This window comes from Dryobates pubescens, chromosome 6, assembly GCF_014839835.1.
Source record: "Dryobates pubescens isolate bDryPub1 chromosome 6, bDryPub1.pri, whole genome shotgun sequence".
Lineage (NCBI taxonomy): Eukaryota > Metazoa > Chordata > Aves > Piciformes > Picidae > Dryobates > Dryobates pubescens.
Window position 1 is genome coordinate 37,345,261 of NC_071617.1, and position 19,117 is coordinate 37,364,377.

Consider the following 19,117-nt stretch of genomic DNA (forward strand, 5'->3'; position numbering starts at 1 on the left):
GCAACGGGAGCGTCACTTCCGCCTGTTCCCGGCCTCTCTAGCGATCTTCCGCTCTATCGTCGGAGGTCTCTCATCTCGCCGTCCTCTCTATGGTGCCAGCCCTGCACCGCCAGGAGCCTGCGGCAGCGCGGCAGGACCACCCTCCTCACCTTCACGCCATGCCGGGTGGCGGGTCCCGGCCGCCCGAGCCGCAGTGGAGCTGAGGTAGGCTGACAGACCCTTATCCGCAGAAGGGGAAGGGGGAGATGTTTCCCCCGGTGCCGCGCTCCGCCGCCGCCTTCCGCTCAGTCCCGGCCGCGACTGGAGGCTACGGGGCGGGTGGAGGGCCGCCGAGCGGACGGCGAGAAGGTGCCGTCCCTGCCGCCTCGCCTTACCTTGGCGAGACGGCGGTGACGGCACCTTCCTGCCCGCCGGCGGCGGCGGCGAAGCTTCGCTGTGAAGCGAACGAGCACGCGCGGAGGCCAGCACCGGGCGGGATGGGCTCGCTGCCCGCCTCATCCGGGATGGCGGGTACCGGCGCTGCGGCTCCTCCACCCGGAGCGGTCCCCCTGGCTCAAGCCAGAGGGCGAAGACCTGTAGCCACGGTTGGCCGTTTAGGAGGGGAAGGCTTCTGCCGGTAAGGAACGCTCTGCCGGGCTCCAGTGGAGCAACGTCTGCACAGTTTGTTGGTGGAAGTCCCAGGAGCTACATATTTAGTTTGAGGTTTGCCTGGGTGTTTCACCGGAGTCTTTGATCTCCGCGTCTGCAGCTAAATAGTCACTTCGGGACTCGGTTCTTTGTATCGCCCTGCCGCCCTCAGCAGGTGCAGGATCCTGCTCCGGCAGATCCCTGACATTTTCGTCGGCATCTTTCTGCCCGGTACCGCCTTGCAATTACGTTTTAGGTAAAACCAGTATTTCAGTGGCAGCGACGTTGTCATTTCAACAGTTTCCCCAATGCCTTAACGAGAAATAATTTTAAGACCATCTTCAAAAAGTATTCGAGTTCTGCAAAACTGGGATTCAGCCTTCAAGGATACTGTGCTAAAACCTGTCAGTGGCAGGTGAGTGGCCACGGTGTGATGGAGTTCTGGTGAAAGGATGAGAATCCTCCCAGACGTGTTTCCCTGCTCCCTGACTAGTCTGTGCACAAGGCAGGAGGGATCTGTGAATCAGAGAGTATACAGATTTTCAAATTAACAGGTCAAAACCAAACTATGATTTTGTACAAATTAAATAATTTCTTATGTCTTGTCTTTATGTTTGTAAAGTGAGAAATTAATGCATGCCTGCTTACTGAACAAAGTCATGTTGTTCAACATACCTCTAGTAACAGAAGCTGGGACAGAAAATTGGGGCTTTGCTATTTGCTGCATGGGAGGTCTGCATGTGGCATCAAGAGGGCCTGGGCTGAATTTAGGAAAGATTGCAAAAGGCATGTCAAATGCAGCAATTCTTAATATCTGCAATTTATTTTTAAATACTCTTTTTTTCTGAGTGCTGTAATAGCCTTCCCTGTGCCTTAAGGGAAATGAACAGGCTATTCAGTTGGATGATTAGATAGACCTCAATCCATTTTTAAACTAGACTTTGTTTTTAATAGCTTTTTTGCTCTCTTACTAATCAGTCTGATAATTCAATAATTCGTAGGACTTTCAGAACATGTAGCAGAACTTGGTTCTCTTAGAGCGTGTAGTAATGTTCTGTTTAGCATTCCTTTTCACAGTTTATTGATACCTATGGCCACAAAAAATTAGGTATGGCTACTGTATTACCATGTTATATGCCATTTATTTAATGGCCAATTAAGGGATTTGGGGATTTTTTTTATTGCCAGTCAGAGCACTCAGGAAGGCTGGGGTCATCTTTGAATGGACTATTAAGAGTAACTGAGATGATTCAGAGCAGTGTTTTCTAAGTAAAGCCTTGACATTATTTATACACTAGAAATTATACACTTTTTTCATATTTTTATTTACATTAGCTTAACATTTAACCATATATCTCTATGAGATAAATATATGAATTTATATTTTTCCCCCTCCCTAGACTACCACATATGTACTGAATCTTGCATACATAAAGGATTACCTCTCTCTGGCCTGGTCATTATCCTTGAGAAACTGTTCAAAACTTAGGAAAATGGTAAGTTTTGTACATTGTTTGTTGTTGTTGTTGTTGTTTAGAAATTACAATGCAGAAAGTTGTTTAGTACATTAAAATGTATCCCAAGGACATTTGGACAGTTATTTTTAAGTTAATGGTGGATTGTGGTTTGTATTTTCTAGCTTACTCCAGCTATTGTCACCTGCAAAAATTTAAGAGTCTTAAATTATGAGGACATAAGGCTCTATGATGTTAATTGCATTGTTGGGTGGTATAAAACTGTTGTTTCGTCCTGAGTTTTGGGGTTTGGTTTGGGTTTTTTTTAATAAATAGGAGAAAGAATCAAAAGGGTTACTTATGTGATTGGATTCCAGCCTAAGCTTGAACCAAAAGACCTCATGAGTCTTATGGGTCAAAAAGATCAGTTAAGAGATATTTTTCATCTCAGTGGTCTTTTGCATTTACCTTTTGTTGTTGTTGTTCTTCATGTAAAACATATTTTTGAAGCTAATATTACAGCATTTGTCTTTTAGTATTGTTTTTCTATATAGCAACCACATAGCCATAGTAAATATTGACCAGCATTTCTCAGTGAGGGGGCAAATTGTGGTAGAATGTACATCTTGATCTCAGCTTTTCAAACTCTCATGCCCATACTTCATTTTAAGTACAGATTCAGTAAAATTCCCGTCTTGCACAGAAAGAATCCAAGATGCATATACTGAACATTCAGCATACTTCAATAATTTTGTTGTAATACTTTGGGTGGTGACCAAGGAAAATAATAAAAAGAGTGCTAAGAGGTTTCTTCAAAAGTGCTCAGGAAAATAGTCTGTAGAAAGAATTACATTTCCAACTAGAGAATAGCATCATTCCTTTTTCCTGTTCCCTTGCCATTGCTGTCCCTAGTTACAAACCCATGTATGCATAAAGGAAACGTTGAAGACTGAACTTGCATTTTAATCTGGTTTGAGATCAGTTGAGTTTGCAACCTGTGGGTTGTATTGGACATCTTCCTGCCAGGTGAAAAATCATTCTATATAAAGAGGTCAGCAATTTTGTACTGAGAGCTCTATAAACCTTAATTTATGGCTTTCTATGTGCAGTCAGCTAACAATAGACACTAGGGTTTGGGATGTGAGCGAAGTATTTTTTTTTATTAACTTATTAGTACCAAGGGAAATGAGAAACCAAAGTTCTTGGAAGCCTGTCTTCTCCATGTGACAGTCTGGTGCTAAAAACCTGATTAATAGGGAAATACTGTCCATTTAAAGTGGTCTAGATCAAAAGTGGTACAGATCGCTGGAGAGTGAGTGCTCAGGTACCGATTAAGTGAAGCTATCAAGTTCTCCTTAGAGATCCTTTCTGAGCACTAGCTTTATGGTTATGTTGATACAAGCTTATTTGGAAAAGACTTGTGTTAAACCACTCCTCCTTTGCAAATTTTGTGTTGTAATAACATGCCATTTAACAGGAAAGCATTTTCACACCAGGTGCAGTTCAGCTTTGCAGCCTTACAGACACAACAGCAAAGTTCCCAACTGACAAAAGAGCCATTCAGCACAAAACTAAACACTTTTAAATGAGCTGATGTCATGAATTCTGTCCCTACTGATGCTAACAGTGTCCACATCTTATTTTCCCTTACTATGAACAGCAAGCAGCACTAATTTTTATATTTTTGGTGGAGGGGCAAAAGGTTCTGTAGTGTGAAGATCATTGCATAAGCTGTGTAAGTTGTAAGGCATTTTGGCAGGGCTATAAACTTTCTCACTCTGTGCTATATCCGTTCTGTGTATACAGCGGAACTCGGTCCCTAAGGCTATCAATCTGGCATCTTTCATCAGTGCTAAATTTACTGCAAATATTTATTTTGTGCACATGCAAAAAGAAAAAGCTATTAAACTTTTGTGCGCAGGAGTGAAAGCATGCAAATAGATGCATCTTCTGTTTACTTCTCTCAGCATTCCTCTCCATTGAATTCTGATGAAAACATTCTGCTGGCTCTTAAACTCACTCAGCCTGTGTTTTTGTGCGTATCTTGTCACGTCTTTGGCAACATTAGCTTGCTCAAGAACTTGCTGTGGTAGATGCTATTTTATTCTTGTTTTACTTATTTATCTACTTGCTGTCTTGCTGTGATGTCTTTGCATTGCTAGCTTAAAAAGAAATTTTAGGGGAGGAATTACGTTAGTGTCTGATATTTCTGTAAACAAATTTTGGCATGCTGCACACCTCTTCGTTTTTTTTTGTCACAGAGTTGCCTAGGAGCGTGTAGTTGTTTTGAATGTTGCTCCAAACTAAATAGCTAACACGTGGCCTTACAACGTGAGCTTTAACACTGCTTTTCTCTGGCTGTGGGATTCGTTTAATTTTCTTGTAGGGCAAATTGAGATTAATTCAAAGTAACTTTGTGATTTAAAAACAAAGCAAAAGAAAACACAAACACCCCCAAAATCTAATCCTGGTATTTGTTTTATTTTTGTAATGTAAGCGTGTCAGGAAGATTTTTAGGTTCCCTGCATGCATATGTCATTGCAATAATATGTAAATTCGTAGTGTGTGTTTGGGAAGTTCTTTCCTAATGGTTAAAAACTTGGGATTTTGTGTGCTTTGAGCCTCAAAGTGAGGGCATGATGATCTTACCACTTTAGATTAACTTTCATGACAGTTCAGGTGTTTGTTCACTCTGTTATTACAGTGTTACACAGATGACTATGGGCAAAAATAAACAAACTGGAGCACATCTGTCCTGAAACTTATTTTGTAAGTTGTTCAGTAATGTTTTGGTGTCTTCCTTTATTCCTGTCTTTATAAAATAAAATGATACTCACAATGCCAAGCTTAGACACTTGATCCCAGGAAAATTTTATGACAACCAGCATATAAAATTGCTTTTATGCAGTATTGTTTTGGTAGCTGCTTACCTTCTTATCTGGATTTCTCTTTTTCTCATGGGAGACCATTAAAGTCTACTATTGTAGCACTGAAATACGACATCATTAAGACAAGGAGAAATAGTAATAATTCAGTGTTTCTGTAGGCTGTAAATCTCTTCTGGTCTTGGTATAATTTAAACTATTATAGCTTGAATTTTATGTAAAATCAGATTTTACCCTCTTACACTACTGATGCTGGCTTTATTAATGCTTGTGATATTTAGGACTTTCTAATGGAAAAATGCCCTTTTTAATGTAAACTGCACTTAAACTGGCCTTGGTAGTAAGAGTTTTCTGAAAAACTGATCTAAACCAAATTAAATCTCTGCTTACAGGCTTGGATATTACAAACATGCATTCAAATTCTAATAGAAAACCTGATAACTGTGTGCTTCAGAAAACTTCATATGATCTATTAATAAATAGTATGTGTAAATTCATAGAGACAGCTCATATAGTAGGCATATGTTTACACAATTAGAGCTGAAATTAATTAATAACTTCTTGTTGCAAAGAGGAGAATTGGAACAGCTCTAAAGGCAAAATTCCACATTGGATTTAAGTTGTAGCACCTTCATTATTTCAATCAAATTCCACCAGTAATTAATTTGGGGGCAATTGTGATTCATTTAACATGGGCCTCTTTTGCTTTATACATGACTGAGTTTTCACTCACGCATTTAAGGGGAAAAAAATTGAGCAAATATAAGTGTCCATTTTGTATTTCTTTACAGTCATTTTACCACAAAGTTTGTATCGCAGTCTTTTTAATGTATTCATCTTTCTTGCATCCCTGTAAAATAAAGCAGTATTTTGTAGTTAAGAAATGCATTAGAGTTGATGTAGCAGTTTGACCAACTTCATGGAGGAGATTCAGAGCAAAGAGAAGATTTCATCTCAGTCATTTGTATCTGACACTAAGCAACGTCGAAACTAGACCATCCTTCCTTTCTGGAATATAAAACCAACTGATGCAATGTTGTGGTAGAGCTGCTGGATGTTCTGATTTTTTTCATGATGCCAATTATTGAAGCTGTGACAATTCACTCTGTTCCTAATTAACTTTCTGTTGGATCTGCAGGTTTGGTAACAAAGGGACTGCAAGTATGCAAATAAAACCTATCAAACAATTCATGTTCTCAAGACAAGATTTGGGGACAAGAATGGTTTCATAAATGTTATGGATAGGTTTCCATTCTATTTGTGGTTGTTTCTAGCTTTAATATGATTTAAGGCCTAACTGAATATTTGGACCATGCTAATTTTCTTTGTATTAATGAGGGCTATAAAACTTGCTCATCGGTCAGGTGTAAATTATGGAATTCAGTCTATTTTCAAGGTCTGGGACTGGCCCAGCCTCTAAATGAATGTCAGACACTCCACATTATCCTCTCTCTCTTCCCAAAGGGAAGAGAAATTAAATAAGGGAGAGACTCATGAACTGGAAGAAGAAGCTAAAACTATAGTTGTTGCTGGTAATATTAGTAATAATAATAAACAACTATATACAAAACCAATATTGAACCTAACCACCCTGATGACAGTTAGTAACTGTCATCACTGATGCTGAGACAGAAGTCCCAGACTGGGCTCAGCATCAGATGGGAACTCGGTTAAGGAACTGGATTTTGGAATGAGATTCATGCATACCAAGGCAAGACAAGTCACTCATAAGTTATTCCTGGCCAATGTTTGTGGCTGTTTATAAAAGTAGGGCAGTGAGGAGAGTTCCCTATCCTCCTAAACCAGTGTATTCTTCTGCCTGTTACTCCTACCTAAGATAGGTTCTGGTGGTTTGCTGTAGACCAGAAAAAAGGAATGAACACATTAAATGGTGAGATCCCCTTTTATTCTTGTACCATTCGGTGTAATTTGTTCTAGTGAAGCTTAAAACCTATTCAAACACTTGGAGGACTGATCATTTGGTTTGGGTTTTGTGGCATTTGGTGTATTCTGCTCTGTCTAGTTTGAGTTCTGAAAAAGAGCTTGCTTGTGTGAAACTGTCATCTGAACTCTGTCATATGTTCATCAAAAGATACTATTTGTTCCCAGACAATCTCTTGTATTTGGCTGATGACTGAAACAGTTAGAGTAGTGTTAAATGTGGAAGAGTAGCTTATGCCTGGCCGTATATATTTACCATTTTATTAAAGCTGTGAGTATGCAGTATGACTAGGAAGCTTAGAAGTTGAAAATAGCATGTGGAACTTCCTCTCAAACCCTCACTATTCCTGCTGTTTATAAAGATCATCATGCCTTTAAATGCCACTGCCCCTTGAGAGATGTCACTTCGGTGTCAGAAAGTGCCAAATCACCAGAGTGTATGCTCACACATTTTTGTAAATTCAGATTTTGTAAATTAGATTAAAAAATTCCTGCATCTGAATACCTCTCAAAGAAGAGCAGACTAAAGATGCCTGGAGAGATAGACCTGCTAAACCATGTATCTTGACACAGAAGCAGAAAACTTTATACGTATAAAGATATTTTTACCCCTAGTACATTATTGCAAAGCCAAACAGGGCAAACTGAACAGTCAGGAGGATATTAATGAGATTCTCTCACAGTGAGGCTATCCAGTAATGAGATTGTATGTAAGACTATATTGTGAAATGATAAACTGCTAATGAGTCCATGCTATAAGCAGCACAACAGCATGGTAATTGTTTTCTGCAGGGCTGTGAGGCTGGATAATGGAAGTATATACATAAATATTTTTATTTTCCTTTCTCTAGAAATGGCAGCATTCCAGACATTAACTGCTCCACATAAAACACAGTGGAGAGCAGAATTCTGCTAGCTGTAAGTGGGCTGACTTTGTGAGATGATTGTAGCTAAATACATTGCCTACCTTCTTTATCTGTCACTTCTGCAGCAAATTGTGTGATAGTCAAGTACATCTTCAAAAACTAGTGCTTTTCTCTGATTTTTCTCTTGGCTGTGGTGAGGAAAGGGCACTCTGAAGCAATGCAGTGATAATATTCCGGGTTTCTTTAGGTGTATCTTTGCTTCGGGGTTAACTTCTGTTGTTGTTGTTTGGGTTTTTTGTTTGTTTGTTTTGGGGTTTTTTTTTTGTTTAGTTTTAACCACTAGTGGCTGGGAGGGACCACAGCCAAGATAGGCAGCTGAACTAGCCAGTGGAGTATTCTATGCCATACTGACGTCATGCCCACTATATATATGGGGGGGAAGAGGGGTGTGCAACTGGGACAAGGCAAATGTGGGTGCTTTGAGTAGGTAGCTGTAGTGGGGCAGGATAAGGCCGAGCTGTGGTAGGTCAGTACTATTCCTGTTGTTTCTTCTCTCTATGCTGTTTTATTAAACCCTCCTTATCTCAACCCATTTTCCTTCCCATTCCACCAAGGGTGGGAAAGCTGTGTGTGAGTGGCTGTGGGGGGCTTTAGCTGCTGGCTGGGTCTAAGCCATGACACTTTCAAATGAGCAGAAACAACAAACAGTTGTAGAGAAATTGTACTTGAACTTTCTGAGAAGAATATACAGGTTTTTTGTTTATTAGCTCCTGTAACAGAATAGTAGGCATCCTCCTTTCTCTTGCAAGCTAATGAATTGATAATGGTATATTGTTTTTACACATAGCTACTCTACAGTTTTCTTGGGCTTGTTGGGATTTGTTGTTTGTTTGTTTTTCCTAGGACTTCTGAAGCTGCTTGTATTAAAACCAACAACAACCCCACCAACAAACTAAACAAACAACCCACAAAACCCCTGCAACAATAAATTGAATTTCCTTAATCCCAAATACTGCCTTTTTCTTTCACCTCTCCTTAAACTTGCTTAATTTCTTCTTTAAAGGGATCAGGATTCCACGATATCTCTAGACATCCTTTTCTGTTGTTTATATGACAATATTTTATAGGCTGAAGAACTGTTACCATATGTAGTGCTGACCCTTCCTCTCTGAAATTCTTATGTCACTGTGATCTACATTCTCTTGTTTGTGTATACTGTGCACAAAGCAAAAATAATTGGCTGTATTTGGTTGGTGCCTGGTAGGACATAATGAATTCTCTTGTATCCATAGCACTTGCTGTATTATATCTAAGCAGAAAAAACAACCACTTAGACTTGGGGTGTTCTGTTCAGTATCTCTTTTACAAGATGCTCTTCATCAGAGCAGAATGACCGGTTATTCCTGATTTCATAGACATGTGCTTCATGTATTTAAAGACAGTGTGTGTTGTGTTTGTTTTAATGAAATTCTCATTACTCCTTTTGGAGTACTTATTCCTACAATTAACTTTGAATTAAATCCTAAAAAATGCTTATAAATGCAGATTTTATGTGTTTTATCATCAAAGTTAATGAAAAGATTTTGTAGACGCAACCCTGGGAACCAATCTGAAATGCCTGTTCAATTTGAATAGAGCAGTATAGGTGATACAATGGGGAAAGTGACTTAAAATACCTAAATCTCCCTACTTAACATACAGTAATTAAATGGCGTGAGAATGAGGTGGGAGGAAGTAGTGTCTTTGGCAGAAGAACTATATGAAGGCAGTCAAATGGAATAAGAAAGTGATTTGCCATAAACTTTTTGAATGTTATAACCTTTTCAGATTTTTGTCAGCAGGTACACTGTTGTGGTCTTAATTTGTTCTGCCAGATACTTGCCAGATCAGTAAATTAAATGCTAAACTACATATGCAGTGAACATTCCTAAATGAAACCTCACCATCTTTCCGGGACAGAGGAGTTGTGTGGGAGTATTTGAAGGTGGGAGATGTTTTTTTCTGGTTTTGGCTTGGTTTGGTTTTTAATGCCCTCTTCAATCTTGTCTCTGCCAGGTTCCACCTTTTGGTGTGGTTTGTTTTTTGCGGTTGTTGTTGGGTGGGGAAGGAGAGGGGGGGTTGGTTGGTTGTTTTTCAGAATACAATCCAAACAAATCTATTTAAGGTTATATTTCTTTAATAAGGGTAGGTTAAAGAAAGGCTCTGTATACACACAAAAATTAGCAACTAAAAACGTTGTTGAAGTACGTGAAAGAGAACACTGAAGGGCCAGGGCTTTTAAAAACTGAAATAGGCCTAAAATAGAAGCAAGTACCACGATATTTCTGTAATGTACATAATGTTTGTCCAAAAGCAAGCAAACTTTCAACTACTTTTTTCAATACAGACTTTGTCTTTTAGCCCCTTGGCAGGTCCTTTCCATCTTATTTTTGATTTGTACTATAAACACCGTGATTATATATGCCTATTGCATGAATCTGTGTGGCAACTGCAACTGAAGCACTTTTTTCCTTTTAGCAGAGGTCAGCAAAGTTCTACTCAGTATTAGCTTTTATTTCAGTTTTGGACAACCAGTGAAGAGAGGTAAGATGTGCCTGGAAAGAAACGAACATCTTTTTCTTAGCATGTTGTTTCTGTGTGTGAGTGATTTCTATGGCAAAACAGTAATTACAGTAACTGCTTGTTAATGGTCTGTCAAATATAGTTGGAATTTTTGGTTTTAAGTAAATGTTTCTACATGTGTTTTTAGGCAGAGCTAAAGTTAATTCTTGCAGGATTTAGCTTCACCTTAGTATTTGCCTGGTGTCTTGGTAAAGTCAAAAGGAACTGGAGATCGCAACATAGAAAACAAGGAGGGAAAAATTCCTCTGGGGGGGGAAAAAGATTCCTTGAAAGTATCAAGGCTGAGACTGTTCTAAATTCTTTGAACTAGCCCTCTCTGGATTTTAATTTTCTAAGGAGTCATAAGCATTATAGAAAGGAATAGATTTTCAGGGCTACTTTTATTTGGAGAATACTGAATTTCAAATGGTAACTCAACAAATGTTGTTCTGTGCTAGCTGTAGAAGCTCTCCAGCATCTCACATAGGGGTGGACTATCATTTTAGACACATGTTAAAAGGAAATGAGTTAATATTGTCTATCAAAATGTTAGTTTCCTCTGTAGAAAATGTCACTTGTCAAAAGCATCTTTTCCTCATTCTGCACAATCTAATAGGAAACACTTTGTTCAAATGTATTCACGCATTCTGTTTCCCTGTGATAGCTGTTGAAAGGATAAAGTGTTGTCTACTGATAAAAGCGAGATGACAATGGTAGGACATCCTGACTTTCAATACTGTTAAAAGTAATCCCTAACTGGCTTTAGGTAATTTACTTCAGTCTCTTGTCTGATTCATCGTTTAATTTATGAGCTGAAGAGGGCAGCAGTAGTTACTAGTTTGTAGGCTAGGAAGAGAAGTGAACTTGTTTAACTTCCTGTTTGAGATTATTTTTTCTTTTGTTTTCTTAGTGCTTTAGAACACTTACCATCAATAAATCAACAAAACTATAGTGTGGGTGTTTGTAAATAATATCTTCTTGTTCTGATTCTTGCTAGTCTGATTAAAGTTCTATCCTCCTTTTAACCTTACATTTTGTGTTTATCTCTCTTTGAAGAAAAGGGGCTTGATTAAGAATCATCCTTTTAATGAATAGAGGTGTTCTCCAGATGGGTATCTCCTCTAGAGTTCCCGTTCTCCCTTTGTGGTCTAAGAAAGCCAGTTTTCTTACTTGGTTGCCAAATGAGAATACCGTTTGTGGCTCTACTGTACAATTTATTACTCTTCTAGAGAAGAATGTTTCAATTGGAAGGGACATAGTCCAACTGCCTAACCACTTCAGGGCTGGCCAAAAGCTAAAGCACATTAACAGGCATTAGGAAAATGCCCTTAAACACTGACAGGCTTGGGGCATTGACCACTCAGGAAGGGTATAGCAGTGCTTGACCACTCTCCTGATAAAGAAATGCTTCCTAATGTCCAGTCTAAACGTCCCTTAGCACACTTTACATGTTACAGGATAAGGTGGTATTGGTATTTTTTGTTAGACAGTGTGGCTGGAAACGGTTAACAAGTTCTTCAAGGTGGAAGCAGACATGGAGGTGCCCTAGCTGGTGCTGACTTTTGCTTGTGTGTTGCACAGCTGATGCTTGCTTTTTGCCCTCAGCATGATTCCCTGAACTCCTCACTACCATCTCGCCTGTATTTTGAATGCTTATCTGTGAGGATGTTATTGGAGACAGCATCAAAAACCTTACCTAAGTCAAGGTAGACAGCATCCATTGCTCTCCCCTCCTTTATTGAGCCAGTTGCTCCTTAACCTGTCAAGTTGGTTAAGGACTATTTACTCATCAAAAATCCACAATAACTACACTTGATAACTTTTGTCGTTCATATGTTTGAAAATGGTTTCTAGGATTACTTGCGATTCCTCTTAGAAACTGAGGTGAGGTTGAAGAATCTGTAGTTCCCCAAGTTGTCCTCCTTATTCTTCTCTGAGATAGGAATGACATTCTCTTTTTTTTCCAGTCTTCTTAGCAACTACAGTGGTTGTAGAGGAACAATTGGGAGAAAATCTTTAACAGAAACACATTTCTGTGTATGAAAGATGACCTACTTATTTTCTAATGCATTTTTTAACATTTTCCTTCGTTGTGGATTCTTCTAGTAGAAGAAAATAAAATATTATTTTGCATACTTAGGAAGTGTTCAGTTACTTTGGTTTTACATACCAGGATGTAAGACCAAAGAAAGGCTGATGAAAACCTGTTTCCTAAAGTGCCTCTTCATTTAAGGGAAAGGATAGGAAACTGCTGCAGGAGGCTTGTCTAAGCTCCTCTATAACACAAGAGCGCTTGCCAGTCTTTGGCTTCACTGTTTCAAATATGTGAGGTAAATCTAAGGAGATGTACATAGTGAAGCTATATTTCATGTTTATAGTTGCTAATTTAAAACAGAAGTATTACTATGCTTCTAAAAGCTAAAACCAGAAACTGATACAATAAAGAGTACCACATAACTCTGCTGCTATTACCCTTTTCTTCCTGCCACATTGATTAGAGCTGCATAGTCACAAAAAAAAAGGAAAGTTGACCCCTTCTGAGAGTAGGTGGAGGATTAAATTATTTTTTTTATTAACAAACCATCTGCTTCTGTGCACACTGAAGGCACTCTGAATGTTTTCTGTACAGTGACAATCTGAGTCAATACACAGGTTCCGCTTGCACCTACCTACATCTTTGATGCAATACCGTCACTGACAGAATTAAAAATTGTGCTGCTTTTATTCCTGCCTAGTTTATTTCAGGCAAAGTATGATCTTATGTGACAAGAATGTTTTTGTTTTAGCCATGGATTAAAGGGGGGTGAAGGGGGTGGTTTCTGTTTACCTTCATGCTTTTCTCATTAGCTCAGCTGCAACACTATGAGCGCTGCCTTAAAGATCAGCTGTGCTATTGGTCAGGTAAATAGAAGCAATTATAACTGCATAAAAATATGAGTTTATAAATAGATTTTTGCTTGTAGATATGCTTTGCTTTAAAGTCTGCAATGGAGCAATGAATTACTGTTTGAAAGCGTTTCCCCATACTTACAAAATGTATCACTTGGCTGATGTGATTCTTTATTGGCTGGCATTAAGTACAAGTTTATTTATCCATTATAATACACATACTATAAATGCTTCTTCTGGGTTTATATTCCAGGTCTAAAAATACTTTGAGGGAGATTTAGTGGTTCAACAAGTGACGCTCTAATGGATGACAGAGAATTTCCACCAAATGAGGTACAAATAGACTCAAAGGACAGTCTTCCTGCTGACTATAGGGTGGAAAGTTTGGCATCTCATTTGGTTTCTTCAGCTGATGAAAATGAAAATCAACTTGACAGCGATGGGAATGAGGTTCTGACCAGTCGTAGCATTGCAATGGGACAGCAGCATAATGATGAGCAGGACAGCATCAATAATAATGAGAATATGGACACTGGAGACTGTACACCGAGCTGTAAGGAAAGTGAGACTGAGAGGAGATCTGCAAATGTCCATATGGACACCCAGCTGGAGGAAAAGCCTATTACAGAAAAGCAGCCATGCGGGAAAAGAAGTCCAAGAAGCAAAAGAAGCTCCACTAAAAAATCTAAAGGTACTTTATTGAGAAAAAAAAAATTGTTCTGTTTATTTAAGTTACAACACTGTATTTATTACCTGTGAACTAACAAGAAAGAGATATTTTAATGGTAGTACTGATTATTTTAAAAGTTTTGCTGAAGGGTATAGTTTTGTTTTTTCTCAGGAGACTTAATAGTCCTAAATCAGATTCAGTGCTAGATATTTTCACCTTCTGTATTTAAACACAGACTATGTAGTAAATGGAACATATCGAGGAAGCAAATGTAGAGGGAGGGGCAGGGTTTTGGTATGGAAGTTAGACTGACTACTAAGTCAGAATTGTCAGAAATTTGGGCAATATAGTTTTGTTCAGTTGAATGTCAGGTTCAAGTGCAAGATTTTAGTGTCTTGATAAAGTGTCAAGATCTGAAATCTTGATATAATAGAATAGAATAAACCAGGTTGGAAGAGACCTTCGAGATCATTGTGTCCAACCTATCATCCAACACTACCCAATATAAGTACCAAACAGTTTGATCCTGGCCTGCTGCTGTTAAAATCTACTTATGTTTCAAAGCCTTTTCATAGGTACTTCTAGGATGTGTATTTTGGGCAATGAGCTGTTTAAAAATGCATTTTACCAATTTTTGATGTTATTTCTCCTTCAGACCTTTTGGATATGAATTTGATAATATAAAAGTTTATTGTATTTTCTTATCTGAGATGCTTCTTCCCTTTTTTGCCTGAGTAGGATTTGTCTGCATCAACACAATGTGTTATTATATTAGGTTTTTACCACGAATCATAAAGCTTAGTTCCCACAGTGCTGCAATATATTAATTAAAATCAGTTGCAGTGTATTTCATTGCATAGGTATCTTTGAAAGTTATAGGAACAACCAAATTGTGCCTGATTTTCTTTTTTCTGTGGTGCTTTTTTCACCTAAAGACTGAGAAGATGGGAAATTTAGCTACTTGAAGTATATAATTCCAAAATACAGTTTTCCTGATAAATGGCAAGCCTTTTATAACCTAATCCAAAAAATGATGATGATTAATGATGACATCAGTTAGCAAGGGAAGACCAAGAGATGTCATCTTTCTGGACTTTTGTAAAGCCTTTGACTCAGTCCCCCACAATATCCTTCTAAGATGAAGAGACACGAATTTGATAGGTAGACTGTTCAGTGGATAAAGAATTAATGGGATGATCAAATCCAAAGGGTACTGGCCAACAACTCAGTGTCCAGATGGAGGTGGGTGACAAATGGTGTCCCTCAAGGGACCAGTGCTGGTTGATATCGTCATCAATGCTAACAGTGAGATTGAGTGCACCCTCAGCAAGTTTGCCGGTGATACTAAGCTGAGTTGTGCGGTTGATATGACTGAGGGATGGTATGCCATCTAGAGGGACCTGGACAGGCTGAAGAAGTGGGCTCGGGTGAACCTGATGAGTTTATATAAGGCCGAAGTGCAGGGTCCTGCACCTAGGCTGGGGCAGTCCTTGGTACCAAACAATACAGGCTGAGGGATGATGAAATTGAGAGCAGCCGTGCAGAAAAGGAATTGGGGATGCTGGTGGATGGGAAGCTGAACGTGAGCAAACAATGTGCACTTGCAGTCCAGCAGGGCTGCATCAAAAGCAGCATGGCCAGGAGGTCAAGAGGTGATTCTGCCCCTCTACTCTGCTCTTGTGTCCTGGAGTACTGTGTCCAGCTGTGGAGTCCTCACTGAAGGAAGGGCAAGAACCTGCTGGATAGCATCCTAAAGAAGGACACAAAGGTGATCAGAGGGCTGGAGCACCTCTCCAAAGAGAGGCTGAGAGAGTTGGGGTTGCCCAGCATGGAGAAAAGAAGGCTCTGGAGAGATCTTACAGTGACCTTCCAGTACCTGAAGGGGATCTTCAGGAAAGCTGGGCAGTGACTTTTTCTAAGAGCGTGTGGTCACAGGACAAGGGGCAATAATTGTAAACTACAGTAGGGTAGATTTAGATTGGACATGAGGAAGAAGCCATTTACTGTCAGGATGGTGGAACACTGGAACAGGCTGCCCAGAGAAGTTGTGGACACTTCATCTGTGGAAGTTTTTAAGGTCAGGATGGATGAGGCTTTGAGCAGCCTGGTATAGTGGGAGGTGTGCCTGCCCATGACAGTGAGGACTGGAAATATATTGTATTTAAGGTCCTTTCAAACTCAGGCCATTCTAAGATTCTGTGGTCTTCAAGGACTATAAAACAGGTAAAGAAGGGAAAGGAAGGAGGCTTGCATTCCGTATCTTGTACATACAGCCAAAATCAGGAAGAGAAAGTTTATATTTTCTAGCAAAGAGGATCCTGATATCTGTCATTTTAGGAAGAATGAGTTCTCATTACAAGATGCAGCAAGTCATGAAGTATATATTTCAATTGTGGTTTTAATGTTTAAAAATAGAATGGAACAATTGGAACAAGAGCTTGGCACAAGTAATTGAGAACCAGTCATGTATATGATGGGAATAACAGGAAAGGAGTGGATGAAACGTGATACAGACATGTGGGCAGAGGTATCTGAAGTACGATGAGAGGAAGAAAAGGAAAACTTCACCCAAACACTGGAAGTTAAACTTTGCTTGTATTCTCTCTCTGTTAGTATGTCTTCTTGTTGATAAACACAGTCACCGGATGCAGAAGTACCACAAAAAGAGCCCTGCGCAGTAGATTGCAGCTTTTAAGGCAAACAGCAGAAATCTGAAATACAGAACATTTTATAGAGATATCTAGCAACAGAAAATACCACAACAGTGTCCTACCTGCAAAACTTACAGGAGTTGTGTTGAACTTCTATGAACATACTCTTGCAACTTTATTACTAAAGAACCTTGGCTGTACAGAAGGAGGACCAAAAGATAAAGTTGTATCTCCCATTGATTACATACAGGCTCATTTACATTTCGCTTTTTAGATATCCTCACGTGACAGTTGTCTTGTTTTCACAAAATGCAGTGCTTTTTCAAAATTTCTGGAGAGTGCAGATATCTTCATTTGGTGAGAATCTAACATCTCATTTTTAGCACCAAATATTTTAAACATTATCTGAGTATCCCTTTACATAAAAGAAACAAACTAGCTTTCTTGTCTTTAACTTGGAGGTAGACAGGAGAATAAGCAAACCAGAGTGGAAGACCTCTGAAGGGGTGACAGCAGAATGCCATATTTGCATGGCATGTGCTTTCAGGGTTGGGGTTGGTTTTTTTTAACCTGTTGAGAAGTCATGGATGAGGTACTTTCACTTACAGCTAAAGAAGAAATTTATGTACCTTCTTCCTTTTCCCTATAAGCAAACCTCTTGGAGTCACTGTTACCCATTCAAGACATCTCCAAGTGGGAACCAGTAGACTGTAATAGCTTACAGTGAATTTGTCACCTGACTTGCCATTGGTTTTTGAGTTCACCTCAGTGTGCTGGAGTAACTAGTTCCAAGATTTCACCTATGCATTGCTGGAAGAAGCACCTCCTTTTAGCTGTCTGAATGCTGCAGTAGACTCATTAGAGTGGATTGACAAGTCTGTAGCTTCCAGGTCCCATATTTCTCTCACATTCTTTTTGTACACTAATACTAGCTTTGAATTTGCTATGATTATGTCTGTTTAAAGAGGACACTGGTGATCAAAGAAGTGATGTAAATTTAAACTGACAAAACCTTGGTGATTATTCATACTTGGATTGCTTGTAATGAGTTGTACTAACCTTAGTGCAGTAAAGATAGTGACTCATGAAGTGTCACTTGCTTCAATGTATTTCTTGTAAATGTGAACTTCAAATTATCTCTATCCTCTTAAAATAATTTTTTTCCCAAAAGATCAGTCCTAGCATAATTAGTAACTTAATATTGTAAAATCACAGTGTGTACTCTCTTAAGATAGTATAGCATGTTAACTTGCACTTATTTTTGCCCCAAGTTAAATTTGGCGACACAAGGTTTTCCTGTAAATTATTCAAATTATTCCTTGAAGCAGCTTGAATGTGAGGAAAGAAAATGGGAGTGGTTGGGATGATTGGTGTTGCAGCAAATAAACTATATGAATATAGTCAAGTTACATGAAAACTCAAGCAGTGTTATTTTATTTAAGGCTCTGTGCCATGCTAAAATTTTTGAGCTGCTCAGTTGGGGTTCTATCTTTACTGCCAGCACTCGTGTGTTAAAATCTTTTCTATTAAAAATGATATTTTTTTTTTAATACTTGCTGGTGTTGGGGTTGTTGGTTTGGTTTTGAGGTTTTTCAGTAGTTCTTGAATGAATCAGTCTGAACCAGCTTTCTGGAACTGAGTACGAAAGAATGTTTAAAAAAAGAAATTACCATATGTTTTCTGTACTAAAAACTTCTGTTACTGGTGATTTAAGCTAATGCTACTGAATGTGAAATTTAAAATTAAATTTAAAAAAAAAACCAACAAGATAATATTCAGAAAATTTATTTTTATATGCAATGCCTCATACTTGAATCTGACTCATATTCACTCAGGTGGCAAGAGCATCTGAATTTCATATACTTGCAGTACTAACAAAACAACGAAAGTTGAGACATACTGAAAAATGTGTTTGCTTTTTATTCAAGGTCTGTCAAAAGTGAATCTTTTGCAAACATGGGGCTGCTTCTGTGAACTCTTAGGGAAATTTTGGGAAAGTGGCTTCTGCCAGTGTCTTAGGAAACAGTGGCACACAACTGAGCATAGAAACCTCTGTGAGTGACAAAGCAGAAAGTTGAACACAGCTCTCTGCCACATTCCTAGTGAGTGCTCTGGAGATTGGAGAATTGCTCTCTTCTGCAGTTTTTGAGATTTATTTTCATAAAAGCTTTGGTTCCATTCTAGTGTGGAACCAGCTATCAATGTATGGAGTAAAGATCAATGCTTTGCAAAGTGAAAAAACTTCAGCCTTGCTGCTTAAAATACCAGAAATCTATGTAAGATACCAGTCTTTACTGAAAAACAGGAATCTGCATTGGACAATTAAGATTGATTCCAGGGGGGAAAAATGGTGTTGTGTGCTGGTTTTCAAGAACATACAGAAAAAAGACCATTAATACCTTTATAATGGAATAGCAAATACTAAGTGATTTTGCCTAAAAAACAGTTACAGTGCTACTAAGGCACGAATGCTGTCTTGTGTTTATATAGAACAAGGTGGAATTAACCTGAATGGCTGTAAGGCCTCGCTTCA

General features: G+C 38.9%; 1 protein-coding gene across 2 annotated transcripts in view; it reads left to right on the forward strand.

Moving 5' to 3' along the window:
* The first annotated feature begins 169 nt into the window (after positions 1 to 169).
* CNST (consortin, connexin sorting protein) overlaps positions 170 to 19,117 on the forward strand; it is a 50,826-nt gene continuing 31,878 nt past the window's right edge. The window contains exons 1-3 of one of the 2 annotated variants that reach the window (XM_054162333.1): positions 170 to 204; positions 2,028 to 2,123; positions 13,517 to 13,954. In XM_054162333.1, coding sequence (XP_054018308.1) covers positions 13,567 to 13,954 — 388 coding nt within the window. In that variant the 5' untranslated portion in view covers positions 170 to 204; positions 2,028 to 2,123; positions 13,517 to 13,566. Of the gene's footprint in view, positions 205 to 1,002; positions 1,043 to 2,027; positions 2,124 to 13,516; positions 13,955 to 19,117 lie in introns of those variants that run through there. The other variant, XM_054162332.1, reaches the window with a different exon arrangement.